Source organism: Leptopilina boulardi, unplaced genomic scaffold (genome assembly GCF_019393585.1).
Source record: "Leptopilina boulardi isolate dan_hultmark-lab unplaced genomic scaffold, ZJU_Lbou_2.1 LbouV2_255, whole genome shotgun sequence".
Taxonomy (NCBI): domain Eukaryota; kingdom Metazoa; phylum Arthropoda; class Insecta; order Hymenoptera; family Figitidae; genus Leptopilina; species Leptopilina boulardi.
Genome location: NW_026137813.1, coordinates 1,841,403 through 1,853,927, shown reverse-complemented (window position 1 = coordinate 1,853,927; position 12,525 = coordinate 1,841,403). Strand labels below are relative to the sequence as shown.

The 12,525-nt window shown below is 21.8% G+C and overlaps 1 protein-coding gene and 1 non-coding gene across 2 annotated transcripts; one reads left to right on the top strand and one right to left on the bottom strand.

Moving 5' to 3' along the window:
• Positions 1-6,411: 6,411 nt before the first annotated feature.
• Positions 6,412-6,604, bottom strand: LOC127280894 (U2 spliceosomal RNA). The gene has a single exon (XR_007842888.1). It is a non-coding gene; the product is annotated as a U2 spliceosomal RNA (small nuclear RNA).
• A 595-nt stretch (positions 6,605-7,199) lies between these two features.
• Positions 7,200-12,474, top strand: LOC127280844 (heparanase-like). The gene is made up of 6 exons (XM_051304137.1): positions 7,200-7,533; positions 7,635-7,957; positions 10,894-11,137; positions 11,276-11,635; positions 11,752-12,181; positions 12,293-12,474. Exons 1-6 carry the CDS (start codon positions 7,431-7,433, stop codon positions 12,447-12,449), a joined length of 1,617 nt encoding a protein of 538 aa, XP_051160094.1. The 5' UTR covers positions 7,200-7,430; the 3' UTR covers positions 12,450-12,474.
• Positions 12,475-12,525: the final 51 nt, after the last annotated feature.

Sequence of the window (12,525 nt, the reverse complement as noted above, 5' to 3'; positions counted from 1 at the left end):
TCTTGTTAGCAAAACATTTGTATTGGTGAAAAATTACTGCTATCCTTGTATAAATAATGTGTAGTCAAATAGTAATTGAATCTAAAAAAGAAAAAAAAACACACACACAAGTGTATTTTATATAATACAAAAGCGTATTTTGTCACAATGAATGAAATAGATGATTTTCATCATGAAAACATGATTTTTTAATATAAAAAAACGAATAAAATGTTCGTATCAGAGAAATATCATTTACAATATTCAATGTATTTGATATTTCAAATTATTTGTCCTATTTTTGCAAATATTATTACCTTTTAAATTCTTTTTGACCAATTATTCAAATATATAATAAGAAAATTTTTAGAGAAAATAGAGAAATAGAAAGAAGAAAGAAAGAAATAGAAATTCTAAATAAAGAAAATTTTAATTAAAAGTTAACAAAAGTAAAGTTAAAAATAATTTCTTTTTTAATCTTCTAAACTAGATATTTAATATTATTTTAATTTGTTAAATATTTAAATGATTAAAAATTAATAAACTTTAATTTATAAATTATATAAAAAAAAAATTAAAAATAATTTATTCAATGAAAATAATAAATGAATACACTGATACGAATAATATGAGTCTGAAAATCTGTCCTATTGTGATAAGAAAAACTTATATTAGACGAAGTTGTATTTTTATTGACTTTATACGACATAGAACGCCTTATAGATAATATTTTTTGGAAAAAAAAAAAAATCTTCCTATACCTGCAATGCACGAAAACTGCTTTTTCAATATTCACAAAATAAACATTACACAAAAAAAAAGGAAATTATTGACGATAACCATTGAAATTTCTATTATTTTGAAGAAAAAAAATACTATAAAGTCTCTGGCGAACGTTAATAATAATAATAATAATAATTGTATAAAAATATTAGTTTCCTGCTTCACAAACAATAATTGTTGACACAATTGAGATTTTATTTCTATTTATTTTTCATTCAATATTATAAAAAATATATCGTAAACGAATTTAATTTATCAATTTTAATTTACATGCATGTCAGAATAGGAATGGAGCAAAAAAAATTATTTTTTTCTAACGAAATTAAAAGAAAAAACTCGTTTTTTCTAAATAGACAATTTTATTATTTTTTTTTTTTAATTTCTTCGAGAATTTTAATTATTTTTTAATAATCTTATTAAGATATTTTTTTCATGTTTTGTACTTTTCAAAATTGACGATTCAATTCTATTCAATGCAAAAGTTTATTTATTTTCATTCATTTAAATTTTAATTTTCAGATTAGAAAAATTTTAAACAAGAAAATTTGAAAAAAAGGTTTTTATAATCATTTACTATAGAGAAATTTAAAAAAAAGTACAATATTTTATTTGATAATTTATTTAAAAAGTGTTAGTAGTGTTGAAATAAATAAATAAAAAGAATGTTATTTTTAAACATAAAAAATTTTCATATTTAATTAAATTATAATTAAGAGATTTTCTTCAATTTTCGCAATTTTTAATCTTCGATGGAAATTATTGTCATACACATCAGGTGCGTAAGAAAATAATTACAAAAATTAATTATTAAATTTTTGTTGCTCCATTTTTATTTTGATAATTTGAATTTTATATTTTTTAATTAAAAATATATCGATAGAAAATATAAAAATCGGACATATGCGCATTCATTTTGCTTAAAAATAAAAATAAATTGAGTATATTATAAGAAGGGGCAAAAAATAAATAATTTGACGTCAGCTCTATATATATATATATATATATATATATAAAGAATAAATGACAAATTCAACTTATTTTTTCTAATTAATTTTTTAAGCAGATTGAGCATTTAGATCATATAGTGTGGCAGTATTAGATTCTATTAAATTATCGGACGTAGAATATTTGAAAAAAAGGAGGTATTTTTGAGAAACTTGTAAAAAAAAATAACAAAAAATATGTCAGAGCCAGAGGCAGATAATTAGGTTTTATATAAGTAGTTAATAAAATAATAGTTTTCTTTAAAATATATTGAAAATAAGTAAATTTTTTTAAAGTAAAATTCAAATTAAGTAGATAATGTATTAATATTATTTTAAAAATTATTTTTAAATACTCTCCGTTATTCATAGCAAAAAAAAATTTATTCACAGCCAAAAATAGATTATAATAATTTTTTCTTGAAAAATAATTTATTAAACTACGACCCCTTTACCCAAGAAAATAGAACAAATTTTCAAAAACTGTATAATAGAATGTCGTATCTTGAATTTTCGGTTCTATATACTATTTTCTTAAAAATAGTTTAGAAAATTAATTTTTTCTTCTTTGCATATTATTTTTGCTTTACAGTTGAATATTTCAAAAATAATTTTAAAGTGTTCTCTGGAGTAATGAAAAAAAATTATCATTTTTTAATAAATAATTTAAAAAACGGACACTAAATTCAAGAATATTACGAAAATGTTTTTTATTTACCTCCTATATTTTTCATTTATGTTTTTATTGAAAAATTTATTTAAACCATAAAAAAGTAATTTTTATTATTTCTTCTATAAAATTTTCAATCTCATGCAAAAAAAAAAAAAAATATATATTAAATTAGATAAATTATTTTTATTTAATTTCTGCTAGTGAACTGCCTTAATTTTAAAAACACGGAGAAAAATAAACATTTGTTAGGTAATAATTTGTATAGGTATATATATTTTGAAAAAAAAAATATATAGGCACTTTTCAAATTCATTTTGATGACATAAGTTTACAAAAAAAAATTCCTTTGTCAATAATAACAATATAATAATAATAATATTAATAATAAGCCAGGAGAAACCTAAATAGACTTTAATTGAAAAATGAAAAAGACAATTATTATGTAATATAAAGGACGAGTTATATCAATTTGGCTTTTTAAGTGTGAAATAATAAAGGGCTAAGATGTGTACGATTGCATGTACAACATAAAGAAAAAAAATGTTCGAGACATCAAAATAAAAAAGTGGCACTTATGTAGCTTTGAAAGAATGAGAATTATTAATAAAAAAATCAGATATACATAAATCGGATATGCTACTTTTTTCAGACCTTTTCTATATTATATTATATTATATAGAAAAGTATAAAATATATTGCAGAGTAAATGAAGAATGAAATTGTAAATAGAATAATTAATTAATAGCTATTGAAAATAATTTTCTTTTTTAATGTATAAATGATTGTGTTTAAAAAAAATACAAAGAGGTAAGATTTAAAAATCTTAATAAAGGGAATGAACGAATGCTTCCAATTGAAATAGTTTTTGTTCGTTGTACACATCGGCCATGTGTGTGAGTGTGAATGATTGAGAGAGAAATAGTTATAAATAATAATAATAACATTAACGATGAAATTATGAATTTGCATAATAAAACATCATACCAAACCAAATATATTTTTATTTAACAAATTTATAAATTTTTTTCCATTAATATTAAAACATATTTTAGGACGAAAAATGTTAACTTAAAATTCTATCCAATTTCTCATCGCTTCTCGGCCATATGGCTAAGAAAGGAATAGTTGAATCATTTTTTTTTATTAAAAAAAATATGGAAAACCTTTTTTAATCTTCTTAATATGGATCTATAATTATTTTTTATAAGATAATAAATTATTAAAGCAGTTAAAAAGTATAAGTGTTAAAAATAAACAAATTTTTGTTGACCCAACTTCTCATTGCTTCTCGGCCATATGGCTAAGAAGAAATAGTCAAAGAATTTTTTTTTTAAATAAATAAACATGGAAAATTTTTTTTAATTATTCTTAATATGGATCTTTAATTATTCCTTATAAGATAATAAGTTATTAAAGCAGTTAAAAAGTCTAAGTGTTTAAAATAAACAAATTTTTTGTTGACCTCATCGCTTCTCGGTCATATGGCTTAGAAAGGAATAATTGAATCATTTTTTTTTTATTAAAAAAAATATGGAAAACCTTTTTTAATCTTCTTAATATGGATCTATAATTATTTTTTATAAGATAATAAATTATTAAAGCAGTTAAAGAGTATAAGTGTTAAAAATAAACAAATTTTTGTTGACCCAACTTCTCATTGCTTCTCGGCCATATGGCTAAGAAGAAATAGTCAAAGAATTTTTTTTTTAAATAAATAAACATGGAAAATTTTTTTTAATTATTCTTAATATGGATCTTTAATTATTCCTTATAAGATAATAAGTTATTAAAGCAGTTAAAAAGTCTAAGTGTTTAAAATAAACAAATTTTTGTTGACCTCATCGCTTCTCGGCCATATGGCTAAGAAGGGATGGTCGAAGAATTTTTTTAGTTGAAGAAAAAATTATCGAAAAATCTTTTAAATTCTTAATATAATATTAATATGCAAATTTTTTTTTTTGAGATTAAAAATGAATAATGTTAATATTGATCTTCAATTATTTTTCTTAAGTTTAAAATAAAAAATAAAAAATTATTAAAGCAGTCAAAAATTTTAATTTTTTTTCTTAAATATTAAGACATTTTACATATTCAGTTTTTGTTGAAAAATTAAAATATAACTGTTCCAAAATAAAATTATTAGAATCAATTTTTATTGAAAAATAAATAAAGTGAAAATATGTGACCTGGACAGTTAAAAGGGACCTTTTGTCCGAAAAAATCGATTTTTTATTGATTGGTGTTTCTGATAAAGAAAACTTTTTTCTATCAGAATCACCAATCAATAAAAAATTAATTTTTTCGGACAAAAGGTTCCTTTTAACTGTCCAGGTCACATATAATTCACGTATAATTTTAGTTTCTTGTAAAAAATAAATAAAGTTTTCCTTAAATTTACTGTCTAAATTTAAATTAGTGAAAATTGAGCTACTAATTCACATTAGTAAGAATTTTTACTAATTTTTGATAAAATATTACTATTTGATTCAATAGTTAAAAATTTTTTTTTTACTAAAGTATTAGTAAAAAGTGACTAAAAATTAGTGAAAATTTTTACTAATTTAAATTAGTAGCTCACTTTTTACTAATTCAGATTTAGAGAGTAAGAATAATTAGTTTTTTAAATGAATAATTAAACAAATTTCTGCTACAATTAGAACAATTTTTCTTTTGTTTATTCCAAAAAAATTATTGCTTACTCTTTGAGTTCTTTTTGTAAAAGTACTTTGAGTAATTTGTGAAAAAGGGATTTTTAATATATTGCAACTAAGTATATTGTGTAAAATGATTTAAATATTTTGTAAACAGTACGTTGAGTACTTTGTGTAAAATAACTTTAAATATTTTACAAAAATGCTTTAGGTACTTGTTGTAAAAGTACATTGATAATATTTTGAAAACTGCGTTACAGACTTGGTGTAAAACTACTTTTTACATAAACTAACAAAAGAATATTTTACATAAAGTACAAAAGTACTATTACATAGAGTACAAAAAGTACTTTCTACATAGAGTACCAAAAGTACTATTTACATAAAGTAGCAAAAGTACTTCCTACATAGAGTACCAAAAGTACTATTTACATAAAGTAGCAAAAGTACTTCCTACATAGAGTACCAAAAGTACTATTTACATAAAGTAGCAAAAGTACTTTTTACATAAAGTACAAAAGTACTTTAATATAAAGTGCAAAATTACTTTAATATAAAGTGCAAAAGTACTTTAATATAAAGTACAAAAGTACTTTAATATAAAGTGTCAAAAGTACTTTAATATAAAGTATCAAAAGTACTTAAATATAAAGTATCAAAAGTACTTTGTACTTAAAGTACTAAACGTACTTTTTTACGTAAAGTACCAAAAGTACTTTTTAACTTAAAGTACCAAAAATACTTTTTTTAACTTAAAGTACCAAAAATACTTTTTTAACTTAAAGTACCAAAAATACCTTTTTAACTTAAAGTACCAAAAATACTTTTTTAACTTAAAGTACCAAAAATACTTTTTTAACTTAAAGTACCAAAAGTTCCTTTTTACTTATCAAAATTACTTTTGTACTTAGAGTCCCAATAGTACTTTCTACATATAGTATCAAAAGCACTTTCTACATAATGTACCAAAAGTACTTTTTACATATAGTGTCAAAAGTACTTTTTACATATGGTACCAAAAGTACTTTCTGCATGAAGTACCAAAAGTACTTTCTGCATGAAGTACCAAAAGTACTTTCTACCTGAAGTACCAAAAGTACTTGTTACATGAAGTACCAAAAGTACTCTTCACATAAAGTACTAAAAGTACTTTATGTGAAAAGTACCAAAAGTACTTTTAGCTTAAAGTACCAAAAGTACTTTATATATAAAATGCAAAAAGTACTTTTTACATAAAGTACCAAAAGTACTTTTTACGTAAATTACCAAAAGTACTTTTTACATAAAGAACCAAAAGTACTTTTATCCTTTTTTTAAAAGGTAAAAATTTTGTTTTAATTCTATTAAGTGGGCCGTTCACTGCGGTACTGCAATGCAGAGACAACCCGTGGCAGAATCGGAGCAAGCCCCAGACATTCCGCCGATTTCCAAAAATCAGTTCGATATTCTGGCTCTTCAATGAAGAGCGTATCAGATATCAAGCTGATAAGAACAGATACTACACTTTGATCTTAGCCATAGGGCCGAGAAGCGATAATTTGCTATGTTTTTCGTCCCCTTATATACCCAAAATGTAGCACAATAACTGCGAGAAAGGTGAAAAAAAGTTTGACATGCGCCCCTAGCGGAAATTTTTCGAAATTTTCAATTTGGCGCGAAAATTCAAATTTCGACCATTGTCCCACCACGTCCGTTTCTTGACGTTTGTTAACGTGCCTTTTTTATAATAATTGTAAATTTCAAAAATGTTATATAATTTATTAACAAAAATTTCAATAATAAATTTAAATACACTTTAATTTGAAAAATTAAAAAACTTTAAATAATAAGTAAAAAAAATGTTCATAATTTCAACTTTAATATAAATTCAAATTAGATATAATTTAATTGTACCTATATATTATTACAAATTAATAAGCGAAAATTTATATTTTTATTAAAATCATTATTTGAATCTTAAAAGTGATAATATTGTAAAAATAAAATTATAAAATATTTATTTTATTTATTATGAAAATTATTCATATATGAAAATTAATTTTTAATTTTAAAATGTGTATTAAATTTTATGCAACCAATTAAAAGATTTGTTGTAAGCGTATGCGCAATTAAGTTTGTTTTTGTTTTGATGATCGTGCATAACCTAAAATTTTGTGACGTGTATATGTAAAAAGTGCGTAAAAAGAATTAACAAAGTGTGAATGAAATGAAACTTTAAAAGTATTATTATTTTTATTTAATCATCAGTTTCTTCAACATTAGAAACTTATTTCCATTTATAGAAATATATTTTTTATTCTAAATATATATTATATTATATATAGGTGCTTTTTTTAAATTGTTTTTTAAAAATAAAAAAAAATGGTTTGGTTTATAAATTACAATAAAAATAACATAAAAGATGTTAATCTACCTTCCAAGGAAATTTCAAGAAAATTTTCTTTACAAAAAGACAGAAAAAAAAGTAAGTTTAATTATATTTTTATAAGGTTATAAACTTAAAAATTTTATAATTTTGCAGCAAGAGTATATTAAAAAAAAAATTATTCATTTATCTTCTTTCAGGTTGGATTGTGTATTCTTTTATTTGTTTCCTTATTATTTTTAACATTATATGTTTATCATCATTGGTATTTAAACAAACGTCAACATGGTTAATTTTTCAATTAAAATCAAGATACACTGACGATATAATATTAGAGCCACGTATATCATTTTTAAATACAACTTCCGATTATTATTTATCATTTACTATCGATGCTTGGCAATTACGAGAAATGAATAATTTACCAATTTCAAATAAAAAATTAATCAATTTAGCTCGACATTTAAGTCCCGCTTATGTTAGATATGGTGGCACTTCAGCGGATTGTCTTTTTTTTAATGAGGTAAAATTTTACAATAATATTAATAATAGGTAGGGTCAGTTGGGATAAATGGGGATAAAATCGCTATTTTTCAAAAATTACGTAAGTTTCTTCCTTTAAAAGGTAATATTTGCGGGTTTATTTTTTTTTTTAAGTTGTTATTTACATTCCCAGGATTAATTTTATGCAACAGAAAAAAATTTAGATAAGCTTTAAACGCATGAAACTGACTGTCCCCATTTACCCCAAAATTTAGAAAATTTCATAAAATTCGGGGTAAATGGGGAACAGCATAGTTTCTAAGAAAGTTTTAAGAAAAAAGTTTCCTTAAGTATATTACTGTATTAAGGGATGAAAAAACTTGAAAAAAAAATGTATAGTAGATATATAATAGTTGAACCAATTCACTTGAATTTTTGTTAATTTTGTTGATAATAACAAGCTGTCCCGATTTACCCCAAAAATTTGAAAACTCAAAGGTTAATGGGGAAATCTTGTCATTATTAACGAAATTGACAAAAATCAAAAATTCAAGTGAATTTATTAGCCAAAAGTTTTGAACGTTCATATGAACGAAATATTTTTTTCAATCTAGGTATAAATTATTAAAAATTATGATGACTATGTTAAATAAAACAGTAAATTAAACAATTATTAAATTAATAACTTCTTTTTAGATATTTTAAACAATATTTTGTAATAAAATTCGTACTTAAAGAAGTTGCTAAAAAAAATTTCGTTCATATGAACATTCAAAACTTTTGGCTCATGAATTTCTGTTATAGGAATCATAAGGAATAAGAAAAAAATTTGGTATGATTTTTAAGTCTGTTTTCTTTGAAATGCTCGATAAAATACTGAAACAGTTTGACTTTGATTTTCAAGTTTTCATGCATTGAACGATAAATTTTTTTATCTTGCTGCCAATTATCAAGATAAAAGCTTGGCAATACTCAAAACCTCTTGCAGGTGATCTGAGGTTAAAATATTGACGTTGAACTTCATTTTAAAACTCTAAATTAAGCTCCAAAACCTCTTGTCCCCATTTACCCCAACTGACCCTATCTGCAATTATTTTAATATAATTATAACAGGGTTGCGACAATTCATTTGTGTTAAAAAACAAAGTGTCTAGCGACTCTCAAAAACATTGAATTCTCTTTGAATTTATATTTTTAAACCAGGAAATATTATTTTTCTAGAAATAATTCAATTTTAGGCGAATTTAAATTGAGATTTTTTTGTAAATTTATACTCATAAATTTTTTTAAACAAATTTCAGACAATAATTAAATTAGAGAAAATTTTTAAAACTAGTGGGAAAGAAAAAATTGTAAAACTTTGTAAAAAGTACACAATGGAGAAATAAAATCTATCTATCTATTAAAAAAAAAAAAAAAAAAAAAAAAAAAAATAGAGAAAATTAGAGAAATTTTTTGATTTACTAGAAACCGAAGTTCTAATTATTTGACAGAATTTCTTTTTACCTAATTTTTTATTGAAAAAATTCAAATCCAAACAAATATTATTTTAGCAGAATTCTCATTCAACATAATTTTTTCGATAATTCTGTCATTTAAAAATTCGAATCACTTAAAATTTTGTTGAATAATAATTCTACTAAATTAATATTTGTTTGAATTCGAATTTAAATATAAAATTAGGTGAGGAGATATTCTTTTATATATAAATTCGGTACTTGAAAAATATGTCGAGTAAAAATTCGTTTAAAAAGAAATTCTGTCAACTGTTAATTTGAAAAACGATAATTTCTCTAAAAAAAAAAAAATTATATCTACTTTAAATTCATTCAAATGAAAATTTCAATTAATTATATTTTTATGGAAAATACATGCGCCCCAAAAATTTTGTTAAATTAAATTTTCCAAGATTAGCAGTTAAATTTTTTGATACTGATTAAATTTTAAATGATTCTCAATTGAAAATTTGGAAATTATTTTTAAAAAATTTATTTAATTACAATATTAATAGGTGCGAATTTTTTGTACCTTATACAAATTTCAGACAATAATTAAATTTTTGAAAAACAATTAAATTGTTAAAAATTATTATTAATTTTGCAAAGAATTTTACATAAAAATGTATAAACACTTAAATTTTCAAAACGTTACGATTAAGATTTTTAAAATTAATTGAATTTCAGAATATTTGAAACTAGAATTTTTTGTAAATTTCAATTGCAGAAATTTTTTTTTATAAATTTTTTAACAAAAGTTGTGTTTTAGAGAATTTTTAATTAAAAAATTTTGCAAATAATTGAAATTTCAAAGAGTTTTTATTAAAATTTCTTTAATTAATTAAATTTTCAAAGTTTAGCAGTTAAATTTTTTGTTAATGATAAAATTTTTAAAAAAAATTTAATTGAAAACTTGGAAAATATTTAAAAGTATGAATATATATTGAATTAAAAGAATTGAAAGTAATTTAAATTTGGTAAAATTTGATTGAAAGCTTTGAAAATAATAAAAAATTTTTTTTTTAAGAATTTGAATTGTTCTATATACAATGTTTGTTTAACATAATTTTTATTTGGTCAAATTTTTATTGATCACAATTTTTTTCAACAGAATTCACATTTTTGATAAAAAAAAAAGAACAAAATTCGAAAATGTCTGAAAGTCAAAAAAATGTCATGGAAAATTATAATTAAATTTTTGTGGCAACCCTTTATAAGTATTTTTAATTTTTATTAATAATTTAAAAAAAAATTCCAAAAATTTACAACAATGCTGAAGTTTTAACATTTACAATCAACGATTATAATAAACATTTTTTTAAATACATAATTTTATAATTTTCCGTTTTTGGAAACTAATTTTTTTTTTCTAATCGTTAATCATAAACGTTATGGACTTTTAGCATCGTAAAATTACACAAAATAAATTCTTTTCAAAAATATTTTTTAATGAAAAAAAAAAATTTGATATTATTTATAGACTTTAAATGAGTCTAAAAAAATGATAAGCCCAGTAAATGGAGAAGATATTAGTAAATTTTCAATCTCAGAGAAAGATTTTCAATCTCTTTATGAATTTTCAAAAAATTCAAATTTAAAAATGATTTTCGACCTAAATGCATTAATTCGTAAGCAAGATGGTAGTTGGGACGATACTAATGCTAAGAAAATTATTCAATTCGCAAGAAAATGGAAAATGAATATTGACTGGCAATTAGGAAATGGTGGAGTATTTAAATATTATATATATATATACCTATATTTATAGTAACATTATTTTAATTTCTCTTTTTATAAAAAAAAAGGAAATTAGAAACTCAAATAAATTAATGATTTAATAATTTAAATGTTTTGCCTTTCAGAACCACCAAATTTTCCACTATTATTTAATGTTACAATTCCAGCTGAGCAATTGGCAAGAGATTATTGTCATTTAAGATCTTTATTGAATTCTTTGGGTTATAAGAAAAATATTTTAGTTGGTCCCGAAGTAAATCAAGTCGGTGGTCCTTCATTTAATGGAGAAAATTATACAAGAATATTTTTAGAAAATTCCAAAGAGAGTACAAATTATGTAACGTGGCATCAATATTATTTAAGAGGCGAGGACGCACATTTTAATGATTTTATAAATGCTTCTACATTTAATTATTTACCATATTTAATTAAATCAATGCAAACCGCTATTGACAAATCAGGAAATAAAATTCCAATGTGGCTGTGTAAGTGAAATTAAATTTTTTTTTAAATTTAATCAATTAATTAAAAAGAAATTAATTTAATTTTATATACAAATATAATTAATTTTTCTTTTTTTCTTTTTAAATTTATTTTACAGCAGAAACAAGTACAGCTTTTGATAGAGGAGCACCGGGAATTTCCGATCGATTTATCGCAGGATTTTTATGGTTAGATAAATTAGGATACAGTGCAAAAGCAGGAATTAAAGTTATTATTAGACAAACACTTATTGGTGGAAATTATGGAATGATCTCATCTGATTTAACACCAAATCCCGATTGGTGGATTAGTGTGATTTATAAAAATTTTGTTTCTAATCAAATTTTACAAATTTCAACAAAAAATAATTTTGGAAATACACGACTCTATTGTCATTGTACGCCAGAAAAAATTTTTCCAAACAGTATTACAATTTTTGGAGTTAATATTAATGAAAAGTCCATAAGGCTTTCGTTGGAAAATATTTCAATATTTTCTAAAAGTAAAATATCTCTATACATTCTGACTGCTGACAATTTATTATCAAGGTATAGTAAAAAAAAAATTTACCTTTTCTTTTTGTATTTAAAGTTTTAAATAAAAAATTCCAAACTAAATTAATTAAATTTTAATGTAATTTATTTATTTTATTTCTATAGATCAATTAAAATGAATGGAAAAGTGTTAAATTTATTAAAGAACGGTGATTTACCATCATTTACACCGATTTCTCACGAAAATGAAAAAATTATTACTCTACCAGCTTATTCAATGATTTTTATTATTATTCAAAATGTAAGTATTCCAATATGTTGATAAATAAATTGTTTTTTGTACAGAATTACGCATTTATTTTTTATTGTGCAAAAAGAAATAATAATGCAAATTTGTT